This window comes from Sarcophilus harrisii, chromosome 3, assembly GCF_902635505.1.
Source record: "Sarcophilus harrisii chromosome 3, mSarHar1.11, whole genome shotgun sequence".
NCBI lineage: Eukaryota > Metazoa > Chordata > Mammalia > Dasyuromorphia > Dasyuridae > Sarcophilus > Sarcophilus harrisii.
In genome coordinates this window covers 29,036,018-29,063,528 of record NC_045428.1, presented here as the reverse complement: position 1 = coordinate 29,063,528, position 27,511 = coordinate 29,036,018, and the positions used below count along the sequence as shown (strand labels likewise).

The following is a 27,511-nucleotide window of genomic DNA, read 5'->3' as shown; positions in this document are numbered from 1 at the left end:
ACAAACAGAAAAATAGGAGAAAAGACAGAGGGCAAAGGAAAATAAAATTTCACGATACTTGTTGTTCTCTGGAGGAATTGAACCCGTGAGGGATTCTTGAGTCCCCTTCTGCCCAACAAGAGAAGTATCTTTAAGCACATAAAATGGATCGAATAACAAAGATTCTTAATTTACAACTCAAGCCAAGGTAAAAGGTAGACTGGACACACTTGAGCCTCATTGTTTCCATCCATATTAGATATTGATTTTGAGATTTCCCATTTATATTCGAGTCAAGGTGGACAGTGCTATGGCTGATATGTCTTCCTTCATCGGGACCTCTGGTGTTTGTAGTACAGATTGTAGCTAATTCTCTCTGGTTTTTCCTCTTAAAACAAATAGAATTGGCCGTCTCTCATGACAGACGGTTTATTAAAGTCATTCTATTTTTGGTTTTTCCTCCAAAGCTGTTACTTTCCTTTTATTACTTTATCTAGAGTTGATAGACCCAACTGGCTGCAGAATTAGCTCTGCCAGTCACTGCCCATTATTTAGAAATGCCCAGTCCATATAGGATTGACTTAGCTGTAATTAATATGGGCATTTCCCAACTGTTATATTATTTATAGGGCCTATAATGCCAGTTGTTTTTGTTGAGTGATTTCAGCCATGTCTGCCTCTTTATGATCCCATTTGGCATTTTCTTGGCAAAGACACTGGAATGGCTTGCGATTTCTGTCTCCAGTTCATTTTATAAATGAGAAACTGAGGCAAACATGATGAAGTGGTGTGCTCAGGGTCACACAGTAAATGTCTGAGATCAGTTTTGAATTCAGAAAATTGAGTCTTCCTATCTCTAGACCTGATGCTCTCTGCACTATGACGCTACCTAGCTGCCTTATACTGTTAAAGGCATCTATAAATTACAAAGTCATATCTTAGCACCATTCTTTTTTCCCCCTGAGGTAATTGGGGTTAAGTGACTTGCCCAGGGTCACACAGCTAGGAAGTGTTAAGTGTCTAAGATCAGATTTGAACTCAGGTTCTCCTGATTTCAAGGCTGATGCTCTGTCTACTGCACCATCTCGCTGTCCCTCTTAGCACCATTCTTGATAAGAAATGACAGTGGACTAAAGGATAACTTTTGCAGATAGGATCTTGTCACTTCTAGGAAAAAATGTTCATGGTCCTGAATTATAAAAAAAAAAACTTGCAGAATCACAAAATTTTAGGGTTGAAAAGGAACCTTAGTGACCAATCCAATGTAGTTCAACCCCAGATGAGTCCAAATGTATCCAAAATGAGAGCTGGTCCATGACAGGGGATCATCTGGTTTCTGCTTGATTACTAGACAATTGTTTAGGGAGACAGATCTGAGAAGAGCAGTGACCTTGGAGACAGAAGACCTGGATTCAAATCCCACCTCTGTCACTTTCCACCTATTTAATAGATTTTTCCCTTTGAGAATCTCTTTCCTCTTATAGAAAATGAAGGAATTGAATTGAATGTTTTCTCATATTCTTAATATTTCAAAAATACTTTGATTTTATGATACTGAATGAGTTTGAGAAGATAGGATAACCAACTTGAGTAAAAATAAATTTTGCAAGAAACTATTATTTCATAATTAAGAGTTAAACTATTTCTCTAGGTTGACTTCAAGTCATGAGGCTTTTAGAATGACCATTTAGATCTTGCCTGGCAGGGTTGCAATTGCAACAATGCCCCCTAAAAGCAGCATTCCTTCATCTTCATCCTAATGCTTTGCCCCATCTCCCACCAAAGTCCATGTAGATGACAGCATGCTTGGATGAACCTTAGCATCCCAAAATGGTAGCCCATATTCCACTGATCTTCTCAACTTCATGAAGAAGATTACTATGTGGAACAATCCAACAGCAATTCAATCCAACAAGCCAAGGGTGCATTGATCATTTATTACACAGAAAACCCAGAAGTCCAAATGTTTTCTATGAATTATCATTTCTCATTAAATTGAATTACTAAATGGAAACATGGATTACATAATTAAGATTGGATTTATGAATAGAAATATATTATAGAAACATTTGTACATAATATAGTTTCTACTTTTCATTTTATATAATCAAGCTATGAAGACAAGTTAAGTGGAGAAATTCATGAATATCTGGTTGATATCAGACAGTTGAGAGAGAAAATTTCAGTAATTTAAACAATTATAGGATCTAAAAGAAATCTAACTTTGGACCTTCAAGGAAGTAGTAAAATAGAAATAATTTTGTATTCTAAAAAAATGGAAATATGGGCTTGAATTTAAGCAAGGACATCATGGTGATAATATTAATAGGGGATATTTTGTGGGACTTTAAAATTTGCAGAGCCTTTATGTAAAATATCTCATTTGAGCCACTGTAAGAGAGAACATTGTATGGGAATAGATTTTCTATTGTGTTTTCCATTGTATGGGAATAGATTTGACATCAGAAAGACCTGAATTCAAAATCTGTCTTGACTCTATGACTCTAGATAAGTCATTTGATCTCCATTTTCCCAAGCAACTTTCTAAGACTCTAAACTACAGAGTGGCTGCCCATCTTCTGCTGGTAATGGAGATCAAAGGTCTAGTCTGAAAAACCACCAGAAAATTGTGAATAGTAGACTTCTGTCTACTTCCAGTTCTACTTCCATAGAAGTTTTTCATTGGCTGGCTGGCTGGTTGTTCACCTTCATTCTTGAAGAACAACAAAATGACATCCCAAATGAGGAAATGAATGCTTAGAATTTAAATGAAGGAAATAGAGAGGCTCTAGGATTTACCTAGAGATCGAAGTACTAGGATTAGAAGTTGGGATTTGAATCACAATCATCCTGAATTGTCAGCTCAGCAAACATTAAGCATTTGTCACATGCAAAGGTTTAGGGAAGCAAATAGAAAATGAAAAATAGATTTTACCCTCAGGAAGCTTATATTCTATTAGGAGCTGTAATACATACACAGAAAAGTAAATCTGATATGTCACATGACTATGTCATAATGTGAGGGAGAAATTTGGGGTCAATTGGACCCTTCTAATGTTACTTAATGATAAACAGTGCCCTGTTCCCCAACATCCACACAAATGCTGAGAGTCTGATGCATTTTATAACAAGATTCAAGCTATTATTCAGTGACCTGCTGAGTCTCCAGCTCAGCTTGGCCACAACAGAAACAGAAGCTCAGGGGCTGCTCTTATCAAGCAGCAACCAGGCAGGACCCAGTTTCTTTAAATGGGATAGCAGAAGTAAATATCTTTATGCAATGGTAATTTTCAAATGTTATCTATTCAATAATTCCGTGCCTTTAGTGCAAACCCTTATTTTCAAGTATTCCATGTCACAGAGAGAAGATTAAGACTTCACTTGCAGATAGAAACTCCCAGGACTCCACTCCCATCCCCTGCATTTCCTAGCTCTGTGATTCTGGGCAAGTCAGTCTCTAAGAATCTCAGCTTCTTTCCTTGACAAATTTTGGTTAATAATGCCTGTTGCCTATTTCACTTTTTTGAGGCTCAGATGACATTTTGAGGTCACATAAAGGGTTCTTTACAAGATGTATAGAAATGATAGGTGGCTTTTTTAAGTCTTCCTGAATGGGAGCTCACCTATACTTCCTACTCTGGATCATCTGGTCATGTTTGACCAGTTATATCATTGAGGCAGAAAGGAAGAAAGAAAACATACATTTATTACATGTCTACTATGTGCCGAGCTCTATGCTAAGGACTTTATAAATATCATCTCATTTAATCCCCACAGCAACTCTGGACAGGAGGTACAATTATTATCCTCGCTTTATAGTTGAAGAAATCAAGTGATTTGCCCTTACAGCTACTCAGTGCCTTGTACTAGTGGTAGCTGTGGAGGAAATACATTTGTCTATCTATTACTAATTCTGAGGGGGTTGGTTCTCTTCTTGCCTAACTGAACCATGAGATATTTGAGTCAGCCTTCTGCCTCCCAGTGTGATTAATGCCTTTCATCTTCTCTTCCAGCTCTTTGTGATATGCACCCCATGAGAGCTCTGTTCCTAATTCCCCGGAACCCAGCCCCTCGGCTGAAGTCTAAGAAATGGTAAGTCTGGACACCTAAAGGGATTGTCCTTACGTCATCCTTACGAACCAACTCAAAACCATATCTGCAGCTCATGATAGTGGCCCTGGGCTGAACTTCTCCTGATGATTTTCTGTAATCATTCGTTCGTCTGTTTGACTATATGTTTTCAATACCTACTCTAACAACAGAAATAATGATGATAGCTAGCATTTATGGAGCTCTTCAAAGTTTGCAAGGTGCTATTGGTGTATGTCTCTGTGTGTATATATACATGGATGGATGGATGGATGTGAGTAAATAACCTCATAAGGAAGGTGCTTCTGTTAATCCTTAATCTATCAATCAGTTAATAAGTATTTTAATCTCTTACTATAATATTTAGAAAGTGATTAGCACAATTCCTGGCACATAGCAGGCACTATGTGCATACAGGCTAGATAATTTTTCTAGTTCTGGCAACATAAATATAGACAAAAAGAAAAAGAGGCTTTTGTTTTAGGGAGTTCACATTCTAATGGAGACAATACATAAAAGGGGGCTGAAAAGCTGGCCTGAGGAGGATGTAGGACTCACAAAGAGAGATGGGGATAATGTTCATAGAGCAGAAAAGGGAAGATGAAGAAGAACGATGCTGGCAAAATGAATCCTGAACTTGTGAAAAAGTTAGCATATCAGTTACTCAGTGGACAATATTTGTTGAGTGCCCTTGTGTTAAGCAGATACAGATACAAAGAATGAATGGTCCCAAGTTTAAAAGAACATATGTTTAAAATAGGCAGCATGGCATAGGGAATAGAAGGCAATCATTCAAGTACCGTGCCTTTGGACGAGGCTCTGACCCACTTATTGCCCAATGGTTTATAGCAGGACCTGCAGTCCAAAGCCCCCACCAAGTCCATGAATAGATTTCACAGGGTTTATCAACTTGGAAAGGAAAGGAAATTAAATGTTTTTTTCCACATAGTTGGTTTTCTATGTAAACCTATTTTTTACTTTAGACATTTAAATACACTTTTTTGAGAACAGCTTTGCCAGATTGGCAGAAGGGGTTCATGACACAAAAAAGCAATTAAGAATCCCTGGTCTATAACTTACAGACAATAGTAATTTCACATTTCCAAAGCCTTTTAAAGTTTGCAAACTGCTTTACATAAATTATCTCATTTGATCCTCACAATAAGCCTGTTAAGTAGGTACTATTACTATTTCCATTTCATCATTTCGATTCTGCATTTACAAATGAGAAAAATGAGGGTAAGCGTGGGCAAGTGACTTGCCCAGGATCACACAGCTAAGAAGGATCTTTTGAACCTGGCTGTTCTTGACATGAATTCCAGCATTTTATCCATTATATCACTGCCTCAAATTTGCCAGGCTATGTCTGTTGAGGGAGTTTTCCCATCAGAGATGCCTCACCCTCTATGAATCCACAAATCTGGATGAAAGAGAATCAAAATAAAATAACATCGGCATTCCAAAAACCCAGTCTCTCATGCCATCATTACACTTCAATCATTGAACTTCTCTAGATTTTAATTCCATCATTTAAAAGATAAAAGGGCAAGGAGAGTGTAGGGTCTGAACATTCTGTGCAAACACTCTGTCTACACACTGTGATTCAATCCAAGCTGCTTCTAAGTCAGTTTTGAAAGGCATTATGACTAATTCTCCAACTTTATAGGCTCATCATTGGTCTTATTTCTTAATGTTAATCAATCATTAGAATCAACCAAAAGGTGGATAAGCTGCATGAAATTTCTTGCTTCTCGTTGAGAGAGGTGGAGAATTTGGAGCTCAAAGTTTTAAAATATGTTAAAATGTTTTATATGTAATTAAAAAATAAAATATTTTGAGGAAACATCACTCAAAAGGATAGTTTTTAGTTGTTAGTAAAAAAAAATATTGGGGTCCAAAGATCTGAATTTTAATCCTGCTTTTGTGTGATCTGGGGCAAGTCATTTAGAAGATGAGAAGTTTTGGGTTAGGTGGGCTCCAAAATCCATTCTAGAATTACTTGGACACTTTGGTGACAAGAAACATTTATTAAAAGCCTAGTGTGTGCCAGGCACTGTGCTAAATCTGGGGATACAAGGGCAAATAAGCCCCAGCACTCAAGAAATGTATATATACTGAACCACTTCAGTCTTGTACCCATTGGAGATTTTTCTGGGCAAAGACACTAGAGTGGTTTGCCATTTTCTTCTCCATCTTTTTTAATGGGGAAACTGGGGCAGATAGGGCTAAGTGACTTGCCCAAGTTCATATAGCTAGTAAGTGTCTGAAGTCCGGTTTGAACTGAGGAAGATGAGCCATTCTGACTTCAATCCCAGTGAGTTTATCTACTCTGCCACCTAGCTTCCCTTATAAGTAACAGTTACTTAATAAATACTTATTGGTTGATTGGTTCTGATGGAAGGACACAAAATGTACATATACCTATGAGTAAATACAAAGTATAAAGTAATGGCAAGGGAGATACAACGCAAAGACCTGGGAGACCTAGAAGTGTTCTTAGGATTGAAGGAAGATGGGGATTTTTCCAAGGCAGACGTGCTACAATCTAGCCATCCTTGAGCTAAGACATGGAGAAGGGATGTCAGGTGCAGAGAACCATTAACTGGTGGTTGTGACTGCAATAAGAGTGAATGCATGAAAGGAGGTAATGGGATTATAGGATCAGAGCTGCTGAGCACTGGGGCCCTCCAAAAGCTCTGCAGTCCAGCACTGTAATTTTACAACTGAGGAGACCTTATTGAAATCCAGAAAGGTTGTGACTCATAGCCATATTATACAAGTAAGTAAACCATCAGAGGCAAGATGTGAGCTCAGCTTTTCTGAGTACGGAGCTGCCGAGATACAACTGGAAAGATGAAGGGATAGATAGATGGTATGAAAAACAGGTTGATGGTTTTTTATTTCATCCTAAAAGCAATGGGGAGCAATTGGAAATTTTTGAGTGTATTTTACTGAGCTCTGCAGGGTCTAGAGAGGTACCCTTTCTCTAGGGACCATAATCATCTCGAGAGCAGAAAGAAGGATTTGAGATGGAGAACTCACAAGTCAGAGGAGGTCTGCTTAGCTTTCCACTGCTTATAACAGCACTGAGACTGTGTCTTTGGAAACAACACAACTTTGATCTTTGCTGTAATAGTTCCATCCCTATAGAGACTTGTGATATCCAGCTTGAGAAACCAAGTGCCAAGAAATCAGGCTGACTTTTAATCTCCAAAATTTTGAAAGAAAAAGAAGACAAGGTTCACATGGCTTAAGGGAGATGAAGTTCAGAAGTTGGCTCCCGGCTAGGGATAGCGCTGGATCTCTCCAAGCCCATTCCTGCCCACATCCTTCCTCTCTCACTCAAGGCAGGCCGTTTGAGATCTGTCTCCCACACTGGGAAGAGAGATGAGCATGCCATGGTTTTGTGGAAGGCCAAGTGGACAAAAAATAGCCTGATAATTTCCTAGTTCACATTCAAAATTTGGCATCTACAAACATGTTTATTATTATTATTGGCTTTGACCACATGACATTTGACTTGGCTCTCTCTTCTTTGCAATAAAAGTCCAACTTTGAAATGGAAACAGTCACTCAAGAGAAGAGCAATTTATCTGGAAGAACAAGAACTCTAGTGAGTTGAATAGAGTGGGAAATTTTCTTTTCAAAAATTGAAAAAGAAAAATAGTGTGGTGGTGTTTTGAAGGAAACTGGAACACTGAGGAAGGAAAAAAGAAAGGAAATATAATCCCAAAGCATCACAGATGTTGTTTTGTTACTAAATGTTCTGTACTTGTGTTTGTTAATGAGGTCAAAGGCACCTGAGTTCTCCAAATGTACAAAAGCTTCATTTGTGGGTTAGCCAGAGAAGGGCAGAGAGTTGCTGATCTTATATTAACTGTTCATATGGGAAGGGGTGGGGGTGATCAGGACTGCTCCCCTGGTGTCTTGTGTGGAGCTTGCTGCCTAGTAAAAAAAAATCCAGATCTTTTTAAACAAACTTCTGTCTAGTTGCACCTCTTTGATCTCATCCTCAGGAAGTTGATTTGTCGAGCCCTAGTATAATACTTGACATTTCTCTCTATTAAATTTCATGTTGTCATTCACTTTAGTACCATGTTCGGGCCTCCCAAGATCATTCTGAATTCTGACTCTGTCTTCCAGCAGGTTTACATTCCCTCTCAGCTTTGTGGCTTCAGCACATTTGATAAGCACATTGACAGCATTTTCTGCTTGGTTAACTAAACAGTCTATTGGAGGGCTGAATTGACAAATTCACCCAGAACCACGGGGCCTAACCATACTTGGTCATTCTATTTAAGACACATAGAGCCATTTTGATGCTCATTGGACCTTTCTCCCACTTTACGGTCATTCAAAACATGTCATCCAAACTAAAATGACATGTGTCTTCATGCCTTTGGAGACCCAGTGAACGTTTCATTTCTGCTCCCAAAGCCTACAACATCTTGGCTCATTGATATACTCAAATTCAAATGGAGAGTTACATTTCAATGAATGTCCTGCATCCATTGAGATCCAACCATGCAGAATATTTCCTCATCTAATTATTATTTTCCCTATTAGTACCATCATTGAAAATTTGTTACATCTCTAAATGGCTTTGAAATGATTGGATTAGGTCCTATTTTTGTGACAGATGTGATTAAGCCTTTCTTCCTTCGGCTGGCCCAAGCTTCAGGATCCTGGAGAGGAAAGAGAAGTTAGAGAATCTGAGTTCAAATTCTTGTATTTCCATCGACTATGTGTGATGTTGGGCAAGTTCTCTTATCTCCTTAGACTTCAATTTCTTCAATTAATAAAAAGAGAGAATCATTCTAGATGAATTCTAAGGTCTCTTCTGAACCTGATTCTATGATCCTTTTAGGCCAGATATGTGACACAGTTTGTTAGAGTGCTGGACCCATAGTCTTTCTGATTTCTCTGAAGTCAAATCTAGCTTCAGACAGTTGTGGAACCCTAGTCATTTCACTTAATCTCTCTGTGCCTCAGTTTCCTCATCTATAAAATGGGGATAATAATAGCACCTATCTTTCAGAGTTGTTATAAGGATAAAATAAGATAATAATTATAAAGAGCTTAATAGAATACTTATCACATAGTAGGCATTTAATAAATATTAGCTATTAACTCATCACAGAGTAGGTGCTACATAAATATTTATTCCATTTCCTGTCCTGTGGTATGAATTACAGAGCATTTTTTTTTTTTTTTTACTGTGAGTCTCAGTTCTTCCATTGGCAAAATGAGGATAATAATAGCAACCAACTCACAGAGTTGTTGTGAGGATCAAATGATATAATGTATGTAAAATGCTTTACAAGCCTTACAGTATTATGTAAATGGCAGAGAAGGAAAAGCTGTCCTTAAGTTCTGCTAGGTTGTTAGATGTATTTCATATGAAAGCTGGCAAGTCTCTTTTGTGGAAGCAAATAAAATGATAACGTTTCATTTATTACAATTTAAATAGATCAAGTTTGGCAGCATCAGTTTGGTTTTAGACTTTGTTGAAAACCTTGCGGCTTTTCTGCCATCAAGTGATTTTCAGAATGCTCTAGGCAACAATGGAAAGAGTGCTGGGCTTGGAATTTGAAAGAGCCAGATTCAGATTCCATTTCTTATTGGCTGAGTGATCTTAGATATGTCCCCTAAGTAAGCTCTCAGTTTCCTTATCTGTAAAATTAGCATAATGATAATAATCTCTATTTCATAGCGGTGTTTTGAGAGGCAAGTTAGGCAATAGATCTGTATATAATTTCATAGACCTTAAAGGGTATGATATTATCAATTATCATTATCATCATTTCAATGTAAGATCCCAGTGAACGAGAATTTCATTGACTCTCTGATAGAATGTAAATTTCATAAAAGAGTGTTTCATTTTTGTCTCTCTAGTACCTAAGATAGTGGTTGGTACTTTTAAAAAAAATAATAGCTTTTTTATTTTTAAAAGTATATGCAAAGAGATTTTTCAACATTTACCCTTCCCTTCTCCCATCACCTCCCCAAGACAGCAAACAATCCAATGTGCACTTCTTCTAAACATAATTCCACAGTTATCATGCTGTTCAAGAAAAATCAGATCAAAAAGGGAAAAATGAGAAAAAACAAAATGTAAGCAAACAACAACAAAGAAGATGCAAATACTGTGTTGTGATCCACACTCAGTCCCCATAGTTCTTTTTCTGGATGCAGAGGGCTCTCTCCTTCACAAGTCTATTGGAATTAGCCCGAATCACCTACCTCATTGTGGAAAAGACACTAAGCGTGCTTTTCGGCATTTTGTTTAGACCTGTGATTTCATTATTATAGTGTATTCCCAATGAGGTAACTTCAAAGGAAGTTGATGATGCAGATGAATGAATTAGTCACTCAGTAAACATTTATGAAGTATCAACTATATTCCAAGCTCTGAATTAGACATGTGGGATACAAATACAAAGAATAAGAATGGAATAGTCCCTCCTCTCAAGGAGCTTACATTTAGTAGATGAGCAACATTTCTGCAATTTGCAGTCTTAGAAATTTCATTGAGACTGAGAGAACAGCATCTCCTACCCAGTAAATGTCAGAGTAGGGCTTAAACCAGATATTCCAAATTTTTCTATTTTTTCTATTATTTCTATTTTTCCACTTTTCTATTCACTATTCCACTCTGTTGTTCTTGTTCTTGGCATATAGTAAGTATTTAATGAAAATTAAAATTAATTAAATCTACCTGTCTCTCAGTGTAAGAAAAGATACATTCGAATCTTCTTATAAGAACCAATGGGAAAATCCATTGGGAAAGTCAACTTCAATCCACCCTCCTAGCTAGAAACCTTGGAAACCATCCTGCCCTACTTTTATCTGTACATGAATCTCCATTGTGTCATCACTGAGCCTTTCTTTGATGGATGGAATCTACTGCCAAGTAGTAAGTTCCTCCCTGATTGGAAGTCTACTTTTAAGGTATGTCAGAGATGGAATTCTCATTTGACATAAGAGCATCTCTGAAGTCCCTTCTGCCATTGAGTTCTTTGGTCCTTAAAGGAAGGAACAGTGCCTAGGAATGGGAGCAAAAGAAAAGAGAGATGGAGGGTTATTCTGGGAAATACAAGTAGGGCCCAAAGCCAGTCACTTTGGCCAGACTGCTTTTTGGAAAGCCTCATTTTTCCTGAAAACTTTTCACAAACCTCCTTAGGAAGATTAACCCAGCAGTCTATCAGGCAGTTGGAGGTCCTTAGAAGGACATTAATCTATAAACAAGAAAAAGCCAGAGAAAAGTGTTTTTGTTTGACCCTGATTGACTTAGAAGTTGAGCTTCAGACTTCCAGCACCACTCACTACTACTTATTTTTATCTAAGACCAGCCCTTAGAAGATTAGCAATACTCGTGGTAATAGGCTTATTTTTTTTTTTTTTAAATTTGAAATTACTTTGAGCTAGGACATAAGCAATCAGGGTACTTTATATAAGAATACTTTCCCACCGAGAGAAATAGCATGGTCTGGTGGATGGAGAGGAGGCCTGGGGATAAGGAGCACCTGGCTTTAAGGCCTATCTATGATACACTCAGCCCACATGACTTAGATTCTTGCTTTTCGGGTGAGCCCCAGGCAGCTCGCTTAAGATTCTCAGTGACAAAAGCATCGTCGATGGGAAAATGAAATTCCCATGCTGGGGTTCTCCATGACAATCAGAACATAAGTCTGGACCCAAAAAAAGAATGTTAACAATAGGAGACCTCTCCATAATTAATCAAGTACCAACCACTCAGATTTGAAAAAATGAAATGTCTTCACTTGCAATTTAAGGGAGAAATGAGTGCTTGACTTGAAGTCAGGATAATGCAAGTCCAGACTGCTTCATGTTCTTACTAGCAGCTTCAGTTGCCTTATATCTAAAATAGCATCTATTTTCCAGGCATTGTGAGGATCAAATGAGAAAATATATGTAAAGTACTTTGCTGACTTTCAAGCTAGCTCTCATCATCATCATCATTATTGTTATTACCACCACCATCATCACCACCATCACCGCCATTATTTAAACATACTGATTTCTTTCCAGCTAAATTTCTATCAGGGATAACAGCTCACTTTCAGAAGGTCTATCTGAGGCAGACATTGTTTGACCCTTCAGATTCTGCCCTTTTCAAGATAGGGCCAGGTGCCTCGGTGACTCAATTTCTCCAGCTAGTTATTATTTAGTCAAGAAGCTGTGGTCTTGGGGACTGTCAAGATACAATAGTTGGTGAAGAATCTTGCTCAAGAGCTGGCTCAATTATATGCTTTTGGTGTATACAGCCTCACAGATTTCTCGGTTTTCTGGGTGTCAGGGTGATGCATTGGAAGCCACATTCTAATGAGTCTGCAAGGCTTGTTTCTTAATTGGATATCGTGCCTTTTATTCAGCATCTTCAAACAAGTGAATAGATTCCCACTTAGGGGGCTGCTTATCCTTGAAGCTGTGAGTAATGAAAATAGAATGGCTATTTGTCCATATGTTAGCACCGAGTGGTTCTCTAGTATTAATTTTTATTTGACGTTAATTTTTTTCTTCACAAAAAGCCTGTGTGGGAGCAGTTTGTGAGAGCGACTTACCTCAAATCTGTTCTCAGGGACTGCTACCTTGGGGAAGTCCATTAGAGTCTGGAATTTGTAAAGGGCTTCCTTGTAGGATCCATTCTGATGTCTTAGAAATCTTTTGTGAGAGATTGGTTTGAGAACGTATACAATAAAATAAAAGACTTCTCCATCTAGGATTTAAGGCTTTATTTCCCTTAGCTCTCACCTGTTTCTTAATTCCCATTTTACATGGTTTCCTTCTACGGATTCAAAATTCCAGGCAAACTGACATAATGAAATTATTTAGCTGTTGGCAAATGCCATTCCCCCATACCTGTGATGTATCCCCTTCTCTTCTCTGACTTCCTATCCATTCCTCAGGGCTCAGTTTAGGTGCCATCTCCTCAGTGAAAACTTCCTAGATGTTCCTTCTTTCCCCACTTTCCCTACTGCTGATTGAAAATATTCTCTATCTTTTCTATTTCCTGAGGGCGCCATTTCTGCCTTTGAATATGTCATAATCTCCTAAACTAATGTAAGCTTCATGAGGGTAAATTAAGGATTCCTGGGCACCACCTTCTTATTTCTAGTAATGATGATGATAATAATAGTAACAAAAATAATCATTATAGTTAGCTTTTGCATAGTACCTTTGGGAAGGGAAAGGAAGAAAATCAACATTTATTAATTGCCTACTATGTGCCAGGTTCTATACTAAATGCTTTTACAAATTCTAATTTATTTGATCCTCACAGCAACCTAGAAAGGTAAGTGCTATTGTTATTGCCACTTTGCAGATGAGAAAATCAAGGCTGAGAGCTTAAGGGACTTGTTCTTGATCGGGACTTCCCAATTCCTAGTCTAGTACTCTATTCATTGTGCTATCTAGCCACCTTTTGATAGTACATTTCAAATGAATCAATCAACCAAGAAACATTTATTAAATGTTTACTATGTACCAACAAGGATGTTGGATTTGGAGTTAGAAAGAGTTGAGTTTAGATCTTGCCTGGCTCAGCCACTTTCTGGCTGACTCAATCAAGTGATTTAACCTCATTCGGCCTCGGTATTCCTCATTAATAAAATGGGACTAGAACTAGGACCTGTTTCCCATAGTTATTGTGCAAAAATCACTTCATTATTGCTGGGGATACAAAGAAAAAAATAGTTCCAACCCACAAAGAGTTTCCATTCTAAAGAGGATGGTAGCCTATGTGTAAATCAGTGCAGACAAAAGAAATATCCTTTAGAAGAAAGGTAGCAATTATGGGGAAGACATTAGCAGCTGTAAGACCTGGATAAATTTGTCAAATGAAGGGATTTTATTATGGATAAGGAACTGTGCTGGTGGGTAGGGATTTAAACTGGCATGTGCCCTCCCCTCAAGGGCTTACGTTCCAGTGTGGGATGGAGTTGGGGTAGAAAATGTTTGCAGATAATATAAAACAAAGGAAGTCTAATCCTGGAAACTAGTGCCATTATCCTGAAATAACCTTGTATTGACTTTTTATAGGTTTGGTCTATATGTACACATGCTTCTTTCTGTGATACAATATAAGCTCCCTGAGGGCAGTCACTGTTTGGTTTTTATAATCATGGTATCATGTCCCATGTCTAGTGCCTAGTTCTCAGCGAGAGTTTGATAACTGCTTGTCAGTTGAAACAAGAAGCCTAGACAAAGTGCTTTAGGAACATTGAGAAGATTCAGAACACTCAGAATTGAATTGAATTGAAATGAAATCATCCAGAGAGTGTAGTGCTTGAGACCAGGGGAATTTTGAATACATTCCCTTGGAAGCTAGGTTGATACCAGGTATGGAGCAGCTCCTTGTCCAAAGGTTTTCTTAAGCCTGTAGATTTGTGGGTATCCTTGAAGATCCTTCCAGTAAGGGAAGATGTATTTGCCCAGTATCTTGAATGGTCACTGTAATAGAACTATCTTCAACATTTGCTGATTCCTCCTAATAACAAATCAGGGTGAGGTCTGTTTTGTTTCCATCCTAAGTAATACAAACATCGATTTGAAAATATATTAGAAATTTAAGTGCAAATGGCCAAGATACAAAGGAATCCTGAAGAAAGAGAAACAACTAAGTTATGGGAAAAGACACTGTATCCTGAGCAAAAAGGGGAGTGAGGGCTCTTCTGAGCGTCTCCTAACATTTGACTGAAGATTTTTAAAGTCAGTCTTTGAGAAGTAGGGCAGAGCTGTGCCCCAAGGCACCTCATTTCGAGGACCCTGACAATACTTGAAAGCTTGAAGCAGCACAGAAGCAACAAGCTTTGCACCTTATTAGCAAGACAAAAATGGACAAAATAGGTTGGAGTAGATTGTACCTATGGCCATACACCAATCTTCCCAAAGAAACTTACTCCCCAATCTTGGGGTTTCTTTAGTCCCCCATCCCTCCAGTGAGGAATACAGTCTGGGCCGCTTACCCAAGGCAGGGCTTGTAGCAATTAGACTTAATTTCCCTTGTCTTAATCTTGGTCAATCATACTCACTGTCATTCCCTTCTCCTATACTACAAAGGAAAAGCTTTCCTATTTAAGACTGGAAATTTCCACAGCTCCCAGCAGATGGCACTCAAGGTCACTTTATGGATTTCTACTCTTAGGGGCCCAGGACTGGGTCATAATAGATTATTAAGAGAGTCCTTAAAAGAATGAGAGGATTAATTAATAACATCATTCCTTAATCACATGGAACTCTCAGTAAGTGTGCCCACTTTTGGAATCCTGGGTCAAGTCCACCAGGACTCTCCCCTCTTGTTGACTTGTTAATCATTACAGAAGTGGTTCTCTCTACTTTTTTGGCTCCCACTTCTCATGACTTTCTTTAAAGCCCAGACTCATCATTAAGGAATTAGTGGATAAATATTACATGCTATAAATTCCAAGTCCTTGGGGTGAAGTCATTTTCATTATTAAATAAATTTTCAAATGAGAACTTTGTCCTTTAAATTAATAAACTTCACCAGGATGGTAGTAAGATAAATATGTTCATTCTTTCATTCATTAATAAATGAATACAATTTACACAAAGAAGTGTAAATTCCTCCAGGATAGTGACTTTTATTTTTGTCTTTGTAATCCTTGCTCTCTGGCACATTAATAAATTTGACAATAATTCTGACACTTAATAAATGCTTGTGGAATTAATGAATCAATGAATAAATGAAATCCTTTATTCATTCAGGAAATATTAAGCATTCATATAGATAAGATACTGTGTTAGGCACTGGAGCTACCAAGAGAGATATGACATATTTCCCACCTTCGAAGAGTTTATAATCTAATGAAAAAAAGGAGAATATCATACATAATTAAGTAGATTATGAGGTAAAATGTAAAAAATTCAGTAAAAACAATTCTAGGAGGAATTTTCAGGCAGTTAAGGTCTATTTAAGTTAGGGGAAGTGGGAAGCAAAACATGGAAAACTTCAGAAAGAGGTGGCCTCTAAAACTGGGTCTTAAAGAGCAAGAGAGAATCAAGAGAGACTGTGCATGAAGGATAAATTAAGTAAAAATATTCTGTGTTGAATTAGTTATGGAGAATCCCAGCTTTCTCACATAAATCTGGCAAATGCCAAAAATGGTTTTCAAAAATAGTAACGACAAAGAAGTCTGAAAGCATACAATATTAAGTTACTTGAAGATAGCCAGAAAAAAATCAGTGACAAGTTGAGAATTTGAGTAAGGAAGGCAACATGAACACAGGAATATGCAAAAGTGGCCAAAGCAAGGAAAAAGAATGTCCCAGTAACCTGGTCAGAAACCAAAAAAGATAAAAATGAAGGGAAGCAAAATGGCCTTCTGAAAATCAACCCAAAAGCAGCTAAGTACAAAAAAATTGTCTGAAAAACAAAGATGAAATAAATAAAATTGAAAACAAAATAAGAAATAACAAAATAAAGCTTGAAAAACTTGAAATGATAAATAAAATTATTTTAAATAGCAATAATTATGACGTAAACAACCTATTTAGCTAACCTGATCAAAAAAAAAAAAGCAAAATCAAATTATCAATATTGCATTTTTAAAAACAGCTCAGAACAAATGCAGAAGAAGTAAAGGAAATTTTAAAAAAATCATTCTGGCCTAGTATATATAGCACAAAATGAAAACTTAAATGAAATGGATGAATATATTCATTATCAGATTATCAGAATAAGAAATAGAGAACTTAACTCAATCTCAGGAAGAAAAACTGAACAATTCATAAAAGAACCACCAAAGAAAAAGTCCCAAGGCCAGATGGACTTAAAAGAGAATTCTCCCAAATATTCAAAGTAGAATCAACTCTAATTTTATTTTTTTCTATGTAAATTTTATTATCATCATCATCATCATTGTTCACCACCACTGCCATCATCATCATGATTTTGAACTCTTACAATCAAGACAGATCACTACTCATCCATAATTTAGCAGTTAAGTCTTAGAGAATTTTATGAAATTTAGTGGTTAAGTGGTTTTCCTCAGTCAGAGACAGGATTTAATCTCTTCTTAACTTTAAGTGTAATACTCTATTCTCTATGTCATACCCACTTTCCCCAAAAGAAAGGGGAACATTAGTATTTTCCACTAATTTTTTTAAAAATTGCTTTATGTATATTAATCATATTTATACTTTCAGAAGATCTTATTCCAAGGAAGGCACCAAATTTCATAATTATTTTATTTGTATCCTCCACTATTTTGATCACATAGTCTAGTGAAATATGTTATCCTACTAAATCCTTTCAATGAGGCAAAAAGTCCTGCTTACTTAAACCAAAATGGACAAAAAAAAAACTATAGAGCACTATCTCTAATGAATATTACTTCAACAGAATTGAATAAAACCTTAACAAAAAAAGCTATAGCAACATATTAGAGAGATTATACATTGTAATCAGTTTGATTTATACCAGAAAGTCAGAATTGTTTCTATATAGATTGTTTCTATAAGGATCACATATTATTGCCCAAAAGAACAAAAATTGCATGTTTAATCAGTTAGCAAATATTAAGCACCCACTATGTTCCCACACTGGGATAAATTCTGGAAATACAAAAAGAGGCAACCGATAGTTCTTGTCTTCAAGGGCTCATATACTTGTGGGAGAATAACAAGCAAACAAAGATGTACAGGTAATTTATATGTAAGATAAATAGACAATAAATGCACTAGAATTAAGAGGTGTTGGGAAAGGCTTCCTGTAGAAGATGAGATTTTAATTGGGACTCATATGAATCCAAGAAAACTTATTACTGTGTCAGTAGATGTAGCATCAATAATATTTCACCTTCTTATATTAAAAAAAAGTTAGCAACCACAGTAATAAAATTATTTCCTAAACATATGACTTTCTGAAACCCAAAGCAAGTATTATCTGCAATGGAGAAATACCAGAATCCTTGCCAAAAGTGAAAAAAAAATTGCCATCAAATAATTTCCTTCAGATCAGAGTGCCAATATATCCATATAGAGTTACGTACAAGATCAATTACAGAAATCTCCAAGGTGCTAGGGACAGGAGACGAGACAAAACAGGACGGTCAGGAAAGATTTCACCCTGAAGGGAGAATTGCTGTTGATTCTTGAGGGAAATAAGGGATTCTGAGAGGCAGAGGTGAGGATCCAGGGTACTACAGACAAATGGATTATCTGGCATGAGGAACAGAGGTAGGGCGACTTAGATTGGAGCATAGAGTGCATGAAAGCAAGCAAAACATAATTAGGCTGGAAAAAGAGACGGGCCATGTTGTGAGTAGCTCTCGATACCAAATAAAGCAGATTGTTTTTGCACTTGAGGTAATAGGGAATCAGTAAAGTTTTTAAGGAGAGGGAGAGCATAGTCAGACCTTCACTTTAGGGAAATCATTTTCATGTTTGTCCAAGGCTTGAGGCAGGGAGACCAATTAGAAAATGATTACAATAGTCCAACCACACACACCAGACATATTTGTAACCCTGCATCTTTGTTGTTCTTTCCTCTCCAATCCCCAGTTCTACCTCCCACCTTCTTATTATTTTTCCCTTATATAAATATTACCCATCCTTTTCGGTCCAGCTCAGGTCTCAATTCATCCATAATTCTTTTTCTGGTGATGGCAGCCCATATAGATCTCTCTGTGCCCTAACTTCTTTTGGATTTATTATCTCTCTTGTGTAGACAATAAAATATGTATGAAACTGAAAAGGTAGATGGTAGCCAGATTACAAAGAATTTTAAATAACAGAGTAAGAAGGTAAAAGAATCCTTGGAAGACTTTTTTTTTTTTAAATGAGCATGTTGGGAGTGAAAGTCAGATCTGTGTTTTAGGAATACTAGTTGGGCAACTGGGTGGATAAATTAAAAAGGAAAAAAAACTGAAAACCTGGAAATCAGTTTAAAAATTCTTATAATAGACAAAATGAAAGGTGTTGAGGATCTGAATCAGAACAGAAAGCATAAGACTGGTGAGAAGGGGATGAATGAGAGAGATGATGTGAAGGTGAAATCTCCAAGAACTGACAAATGATCGGAAGATAATTTGGAGAGAAATCAAAGGGTCGATGATGATTCTGCAACTGCAGATCTGGGTGAACTGAAAGAATTTTGTTGCCTTTGATGAAAAGGATGTCTGGAGTCTATATCTGAATATACACTGTTTTACATTCATCAGTGCCATCCATGATATTCCATAGCAACCAGCACAGTGATGATTAACATGGTTTGGCTGATTGATTGTTCTGTATTTTCTGTATATAAACAGAATTTCTGTTTTGAAATCACTAATTTCAGTGAAATCTTTGAGTTTGTATGATCTTTGAGTTTGTGGCATGCTATTTAGTCTAGAGAAGAAAATACTTAGATGGGAGAAGGACAGAGGAAAGTGTATTGCTCTTTTGACTTTATTTAAGGGACTGCCTTGTAGATGAGGATGAGATTTCTTCTGTTTGGCTGTGGGAAACATAATCAGGAGCAGGAGGACCAGGCTGAAAAGAAGCCAATTTAGACTTGAAGGCTGTATTAAGTCCTGTCCATTAGAGCTGCTTCAAAGAACAAACTATTAAAAGAAGAACATGTCACTTTGGGAGGGGGTGAGTTCTCTCTTCTTGAAATTCTGTAAATCAAGACTGGGTGACCAGTCAGGTCATAGGACCTCAGGACTGCCTTCTGAGCGTGGATTGGACTAGAGGGTCACTCAGGTCCATTCCATCTCCCAAATTCTGTGCTTCAGTGAGTTGTTGACTTGTACTGTGACTAATTCATGTCATCCCTTTCATAGGTCTAAAAAATTCCAGTCTTTCATCGAGAGCTGCTTAGTAAAGAATCACAGTCAGAGACCCACCACAGAACAGCTCATGAAGCATCCGTTTATAAGAGACCAGCCTAATGAACGCCAGGTCCGAATTCAACTCAAGGATCACATCGATAGGACAAAGAAGAAGCGAGGAGAGAAAGGTTAGTATTAGAACTAATCTTTTTTGACTTCCATGGGAGGAGTCACCCAGTCCTGCTGGGACGCAGTTGAAGAAACCAGACAGATTTTTTAGTTGGCCCATAAGGCCTTGGCTTGGTTTTGGTTCAGGCAAGGATCAGACCAACTGCCCTCTGAGGTCACTACCAGCTCAAGAGATTCACTGTTATTCATCTGGGTGAGTGACTGGTCTGTAGATGAGAGATTTGAAGACATACGTGCTATGGAGATCATGGAAATGGTATGTGTTTTTAAAACAGGGGATCTGTGTTAGAAAACAAAAATAAAAAGCATTCTCTCCAGATACGAACAAACTATGAAATTCTAATGGCAAGTGAAGCACAGAGTTTAAAGATATTTACTTCCCAAATATATTTTCCTATTTGAAAACTGGAAGGAAAAAAAAAAAAACTAGATAAATAACCCAGAGTTGGAATGTTTTTGTGTAAATAACACCTAGCATAAATATTATCTTGTTCTGTTTCTCATCTCTGATCCATCCTATTCTTGATACCCTAAGCAAATCATCCATTCTTTCAGAGGAAGAGAAAAAACAACCAATATTTACACAGCCCTTTAATGCTCGCAAGATACTTTAGATATGGTCATCCTCTCAACAACCATAGAAGATAGATGCTCTTGTTATCCCCATTCTACAGATGGAGAAACCAAGGCAGACAGGTTAAGTGACTTGCTACACAGCTAATAAGTATCTGATTTTGCATTTGAATTCAGTTTTCCTGATTGCAAGATCAAAATTTTCCATTCCACCACTGAGACAACTCCCTAAGACTTGAACTTTCAGGGATAATGCCAGTTTTCATTATTAGAGGATGGCTTCTCACTGTGAGTTCCTTATCCCAATATAATCACAGGTCTAGTTTGGTTTTTTTAAAAGAATAATACCCAGGAACTTCTTTTAATATATCCCAATTTGAGGAGAAAATATATTTCTTCCTCTTTCTAAAGAAGAAAACATCTCATAATCTTTTAGGCACAGTGGTTTCCTTAATAAGTTTTTGCTTAGCCTTTTTCTTTGTTGGAAAAGAAGATTGAGCGTGAAGGAGGCATGTGGCTATCTGGAAAGAAATATTTTACAGATGAGAAAACTGAGTCTGACAGAGCTTTTAAAAAAAAAGGCATCTATAAAACTAAAAAATGAATCCTTCTTGAGATGGAGCATATAAAAACAGACCTCCCATAGAGAAAGTTTATTGCAGCATTGACTTTTCTTTATACATCTGAGTAATTACTGAAAACATTCTCTATGCTCTCATGTACCAGTTTGTGCTCTGCAAGTCCCCCAACAGAGAAGAGAAAAGGTAATGTCATTTATTTATTTTCACTATGTTTCCAGCAAGTGGGAAGCAATTGTTCAGACTCTAGACCCACAAATAACTACTCTAGTTCACACCGATTGCTTTACATCCAGCACTCTATAGAGGTTGTTTCCTTTGATCATCAGGACCATCTATTTATTTATTTTTTATTTATTTATTTTAGCTAATATGTCCTCAACTTGAAAATAATTCAAACACATTTTAAAAGCCTTGAAAAAGCCAAGCATTTATGATTTCTCTCCATCAGAGCAAATAATAACCCTTTTATCTTTTTCAAAATTTTCAACATGAACCTTTCAAAGAGGATGGGCTATTTCTATCTAGTATTATCTCTTTCACCTACCCCTTTTCTTTCCTTCAACAGTCTTTCATGAGTTCAGGATCTCCCCAGCCTTCATCAGCACTCTTGCACCCTTCTGCCTGTCTCATCTCTCCTTTGCATCATCACCAAAGTAAATCCCTTAAATGCAGGTCTGACCATGTCAGAATCATCCAGTTAATTCTAGGGACTCCTTGTGCTTTTAAAAGAAAATACAAACTCTGTTGTCCTTTTAAAGCCCATTAAAACAAACAACATATCTTTTCAGCTCTATGTACGTTCTTCCTCTTTCCATACTCTATGATCCAGTCAATCTGGCCTGGGCACTGATTCTGCTCCATGACTTGAATGTACTCGTTCCTAACTTCATTGTCACCAAATCTCTCTTTCCTTTAAGTTGAAAGTCATGTATACCTTCTACTCAAAACCTTCCCTTATCTCTCTAATAGGTAGTATTCTCCTTCCCTAAATGTGTATTTAGGGATTGCTCTACTGACTCCCCAATTACCTCCCATCCTGTGCTTTGTTTCTGTACATATATTTTCCCAGAAGAGAAATGAAGCTATCTGAAGACAGGAACTGTTTCATTTTTGTGTTTCCTTGTGTCTCCAGTGACTGCCATACTACAAGACTGTCAACACTTTTTGATTAATTGACTGATCGATAAAAGTTTAAGTATAATCATAGCTTCATTTGCAAAATAGGGACTTGGAGGCCCAGAATTCCCCCAAATAGTGGGAATGGAGCCATAGTCCACATCATTAGATCCATAAGCATTGACCAAGCCTCAGTAAATGCTAGACACCAATAATAGAGAGGGAACATGAAACAGTCCCTGCCCTCAAGGGGCTTGTATTCCAATGGGAGTAGGCAAGAAGTCTAATTCCAAGATGGTGGCTCTTTCTACTGAAATCTACTGCATCTTCTGAGCTCTTTTCTTCTTTAGCACTTATATCTAGAGCTTAAAAGGATCTTAAAAATCTTTTGGTCCAGACTTTCTCATTTTACAGAAGGAACCCCCTACTGAATCCATTTGCCCAAGATCCAATTAATATATAGCTGAAATCACTTTTGATCTAGGTCCTGTTATTATTGTGTCTAATGTAGGGTGAGGAAATGCCACAATGAATGAAATCTAGATACTGAGAACTATCTAAAAGCTGCAGATAGTCATTAGGATGCTGAGGAATGAGTTTACAAAGAGTTTCATGATGACTTAAAGAGGCATCTAATCTTTCTCATGGCTAGGATCTCCCAGAGGGCCACTGCTAATCTCCAAGTACCAAAACAAGATATAATATCTGATACTTAAATCCCATCCACTTGAAGCCCTTTATGTGAAAGTGACTCAGTTTGTTTCTTTTAATCTTTGTTCATCCTACTTTCAGTCTTCTCAATGACAAATGATCGAGAGAGTATTACAATTCTATCCTTTATTATGTTCTTTTTTATTTTTAAATGAAATTATTTTCTATGAGAAATATTGACATCTGCTCATTTTTCTCAGTAATACAAAAGAAATCACAACAGATTCTGGCAAAGTATTAAAATGAGGTAGTCTAATAAATGAAGGTTTTTCCCTAGAGGTGAGAAATAATTAGATTAATGTGATTCTTTACTTTGCCATAATCTTCTTCATCAAATAAGTATTCCACATGCCTCTCTGAATTCTTTACTTGTTCATTTCAGTTGAAGTTTCAATATGGAACCATGAAATATTATATTTAGTCACATGCCTTTATAGTGAAGAAGACAAATGTGTACATCTTTTACACACACACACACACACACACACACACACACACACATACACACACACTCATCTCCTACTTGTTTCCTGTACCACATTATTTGAGAGTGTTCTGACGCACTTATATGATATTAAGTAGCATTGCTATTTGTGCTGGAGTCTTATCTTCTTTTAAGATTGTATACTTTGTATGACAAAGAGGATAAAACTGTGAGTCAGGAAAAACTGGGTCCAAATTCCATCTTTTATAAGCTATGAGAATTTAGCCAAATCACTTGGCCTTTTAGACTCAGTTTTATCATCTGTAAAATGGAGATACCCAAACTTGTTGTACTTACACCTATGTGAATATTAATTTAATGGCCAGGTAAGGTGTGTGTGTGTGTGTGTGTGTGTGTGTGTGTGTGTGAGAGAGAGAGAGAGAGAGAGAGAAAGAGAAAGATACACAGAGAGAAATAGAGCTATACACACGGAGAAACAAAGAGAGAGAGAGAGAGAGAGAGAGATGCACAGAGAGAAATAGGACACACACACAGAGAAAGAGAGAGAGAGAGATGCTCAGAGAGAAACAGAGACACACACAGAGAGAAACAGAGAGAGAGAGATTACTATAAAGTCTGGCTTTAGTTGTTATATCATATTGCCTCTCATCAATGTCTATCATTATTATTATTATTGAGGAAATAGGCCATATCTTATCTAAACTTTACCTCTCCTCCAGTTGCTAGCATGATGTTCTGTGCACAATATTAATAACCATAAACCAATTCCTACTATGTGCCAAGTACTATACTAGAAGTTGAGGATATAGTGACAAGAAGGAAATGTTTAGTGCTTATCAAGGAACCTCTGTTTTATTGGTAGAAACAACGTGTACACATATAAATGTATAGTAACTGTTGATAAAATCCGAAATCAGTTTGGGGAAGGGGCAGGGACCTGATTAGCACAATCCTTAGAAGGCGGCATTTGATCTCAGCTTTTAAGGAAGCTCAGGGCACTAGGGGCAGGTGTATTCTGGGTAAAAGAAAGAAAGAGGTGATGCAAAAGCTCAGAAATGCTCCGTAGATTACCCTGGATGACGCCTGACAGTAGACCTTTGATACGTGTGTGTTGATGAACAAATAAATGAATGAATAATTGATTGACTGAGCATAAGAAAAGTACAGACAAAAGGCAAATGTACAACAACAGCTTCAGCATCATACTTTATAAAAAAGTGATTAGGGTGGAAGACCTAAGTTGAAATCTCAGGTGTCTGTCACTTGGAACATATGTGACCTTGAGCAAGCTCCCTGGGTTCATCCATGGAATATAACACTCCTAAACTTTTTCAACTTCTGATTTTTTTTTTCCTTTGCTTTTCTGATAGTTCTTTTAGGTACCAATCAATTAAATTGTCCTGTAATTTAAGCTAAGTAAAAATACTTCATAAATTTCAGGTCCTCCCATGCAGTCTCTGTACGGTTCAGCTCCCAGGAAGAATGTGACCTCAGTCTCATGAGCAGTCTACTGCAGGTCTCTTGAAAGTTGCATTTCCTAACCTAGAGCAGCTGCCTAATAGTAACAGCAGAGCCAGGGGTAGGAAGGGTAGAAGTTGGTGGGGGTGGTTAGGGAGTGGTCAGACAATATAAAATTGGAGAGTTTTTAAAACTTTGCATAACACACATGCTGGTTTATCAAGTTATAGTCTGTGGACAAATTGTAGGTCCACAGAAATCATAGCTAAAATTCTTGTCAAAAAAAAAAAAAAAGGAAAGAAAGAAAGAAAGAAATTTACATGATAACTGTATTGTACATTTAAAAGGAATAGCAAGTTATACATAAGGAACTTGTAATTTCATATGCAATCATCTTTATTTTAATTATGCTTTGTTATGGAGATTTTTATTCCATAAATTAAAAATTAAATAAATCAATTTTTAAAAAATGATACCGTACCTAGAGTCAGGAATAATTGGAGTATAGATACTTAGAAAATATGTGACCGTGGGCAAATGACAAAAATCTATGAGCCTCAATTTCCTCATCCATAAAATTGAAAAAACAATCACAATACCCACACAAAGGTTGTTTTGAGGTTTAAATGAAATAATCTATTTGAAACACTTTGTGAAATTTAGAGTGCTATTTAAATATCTATTTTCCAGTGTTTATTTTGAGGGATCAGGGACATAGATCTATGCTTTTACTGGTACTGGGAAGTCCCAGTGAGAATTCCTTTCCCTATCGATTCAGGAAGGGACCTACTGCCTTTTGTAAATGGATTACATAGTCCAAGACAGGACTTCATTTCTGATAATCCTGATTTTAAGATCAAGTCTCTTTAGATCAGATATTAATAATTTAGTTATTTTTCTAGAGTAATTTTTCCAGGATGGTTAGACCAAAACACAATTCCATAAACACTGATTACCTCCCTTTACCTCATCCAACAACAACTATTTTCATCTTTTCTCACCTTTGACAATTTGATGGGTACTTTAATTTTCATTCTTTTTATTAGTGATTTGGAACATTTTTCCCATGAAGTTGAGGTGACCGTGCCTCAATTGCTACTGTTATCTCCAGCACAGTGCTTGGAACATCTTGTTGTTTAATAACTACATGATTGAATTTAATTAAATCACTCCTGTATAAAGTTACTACAAAATGAAAGAGTAATTTCCAACATTTTTAATCCTTTTGTTGTAGACAGTAGCGATAAGAGAAAAATCTGGAGATAGTTCAAGAAAATATTGTGGGGCATTGGTCTTTGTGTCCTTAGCCCTTGGATCAATAAATAGCCCAATGATTCATGTAGAGAGTCCCAAAGAGTTCTGGGGCTGGAAGCCAAAACTCTTGGAATCATGGCCTCCTCAGTCATAAACCAACTATGTGATGCTAGACAAGTAACAGCTCCTCTCTGGTTCTCAATGTTATCCTTTGAGAAATGGATAGAAGGAGATGAACATGAAGCAGAATCTCTGATCCCCTTTAACTCTCATGGCCTGTGAATTTAATTGTAGATGAAACGGAATATGAATACAGCGGCAGTGAAGAAGAGGAGGAGGAAAATGACTCTGGAGAGCCCAGGTAAGAAAGAAATCCAAACCACCCCTTTCATTTTTCTAACACTTCTTTGACCTTTGGGTGCTCCTTCTCTTTCTCTTCCTCTATTTGCTTCAATGCTCCTTAAAAATGACCTTGTTTAGCTCATTCTTCATTAGCATAATTAAGTATTCAAGAGAATGTCTCTAAAGAAAGCCATACAAAAGAGTCAGATTTTAAGTATCCCCTTCTCTGTCCCCCTAGGTTTGTAGGGCCTAGTCAAGGGTTCTTTTGCTTATACAAAGATCAGTGGAGAACAAAGGCATTTATTAGAATAATGAGGGTCAAATATCACTTCTGAAAACAGTATCCAGGGACTCTAAGAAAAGGTGGTATTATGGGGCTTCTTTTTAACTATTTCAACCTCTCCAGGACCTCAGTTTCCTCATCTGTTAAAAAAAAAGGGGGGGGGGGCGGGAGAATGCTAGATTATACTATATAGCCTCTTAGGACCATCTCGGCTCTAAATCTGTGATCCTATGATCCTTGTCTCTGTATTTGTACACAACTTAAATCTATTAATTAAAGTGAAGGAGTTAAAATAAAGGAACCAGTTTCCTGTTGGCCATGCCATAATAATATTCACAGAACCTTGTCACTTTGCCACTTAAGGGCTTTCCAAACTTGCTGCCAAACCAACCTTCCTAACTTTATGTCATGGTCCAGTCCTCACAGCTCTGTTCTAGCCAGGGTTGTTGTGAAGGTCAAATGAGATTTCCTTAGTCCAATGCCTGACAAATAGTAAATGCTACAGAAATCTTAGCTATTATTATTAGTATCAAATGGGCCTATTTGCCATGATCCAAATAAGGTGTTCCCATGTCCAACCCCTGTTCCTTTGTATAGATTTTCCCCAGTGATTGGGAATCTCTCCTTCACTTTTGCCTTTTATAAATCCCTTACTTTATTTTGTGTCACTCCCCATTCGAAATCTTTTCTGATA

The 27,511-nt window shown here is 37.1% G+C and overlaps 1 protein-coding gene across 9 annotated transcripts in view; it reads left to right on the top strand.

The window, feature by feature from the left end:
• Positions 1-27,511, top strand: part of TNIK (TRAF2 and NCK interacting kinase) — a 401,978-nt gene that overhangs the window by 255,425 nt on the left and 119,042 nt on the right. For all 9 annotated transcript variants that reach the window (XM_031957654.1, XM_031957660.1, XM_031957659.1 and 6 more), the window contains exons 9-11: positions 3,993-4,071; positions 19,878-20,053; positions 26,487-26,553. In XM_031957654.1, the coding sequence (XP_031813514.1) occupies positions 3,993-4,071; positions 19,878-20,053; positions 26,487-26,553 (322 nt within the window). The remainder of the gene's footprint in view (positions 1-3,992; positions 4,072-19,877; positions 20,054-26,486; positions 26,554-27,511) is intronic.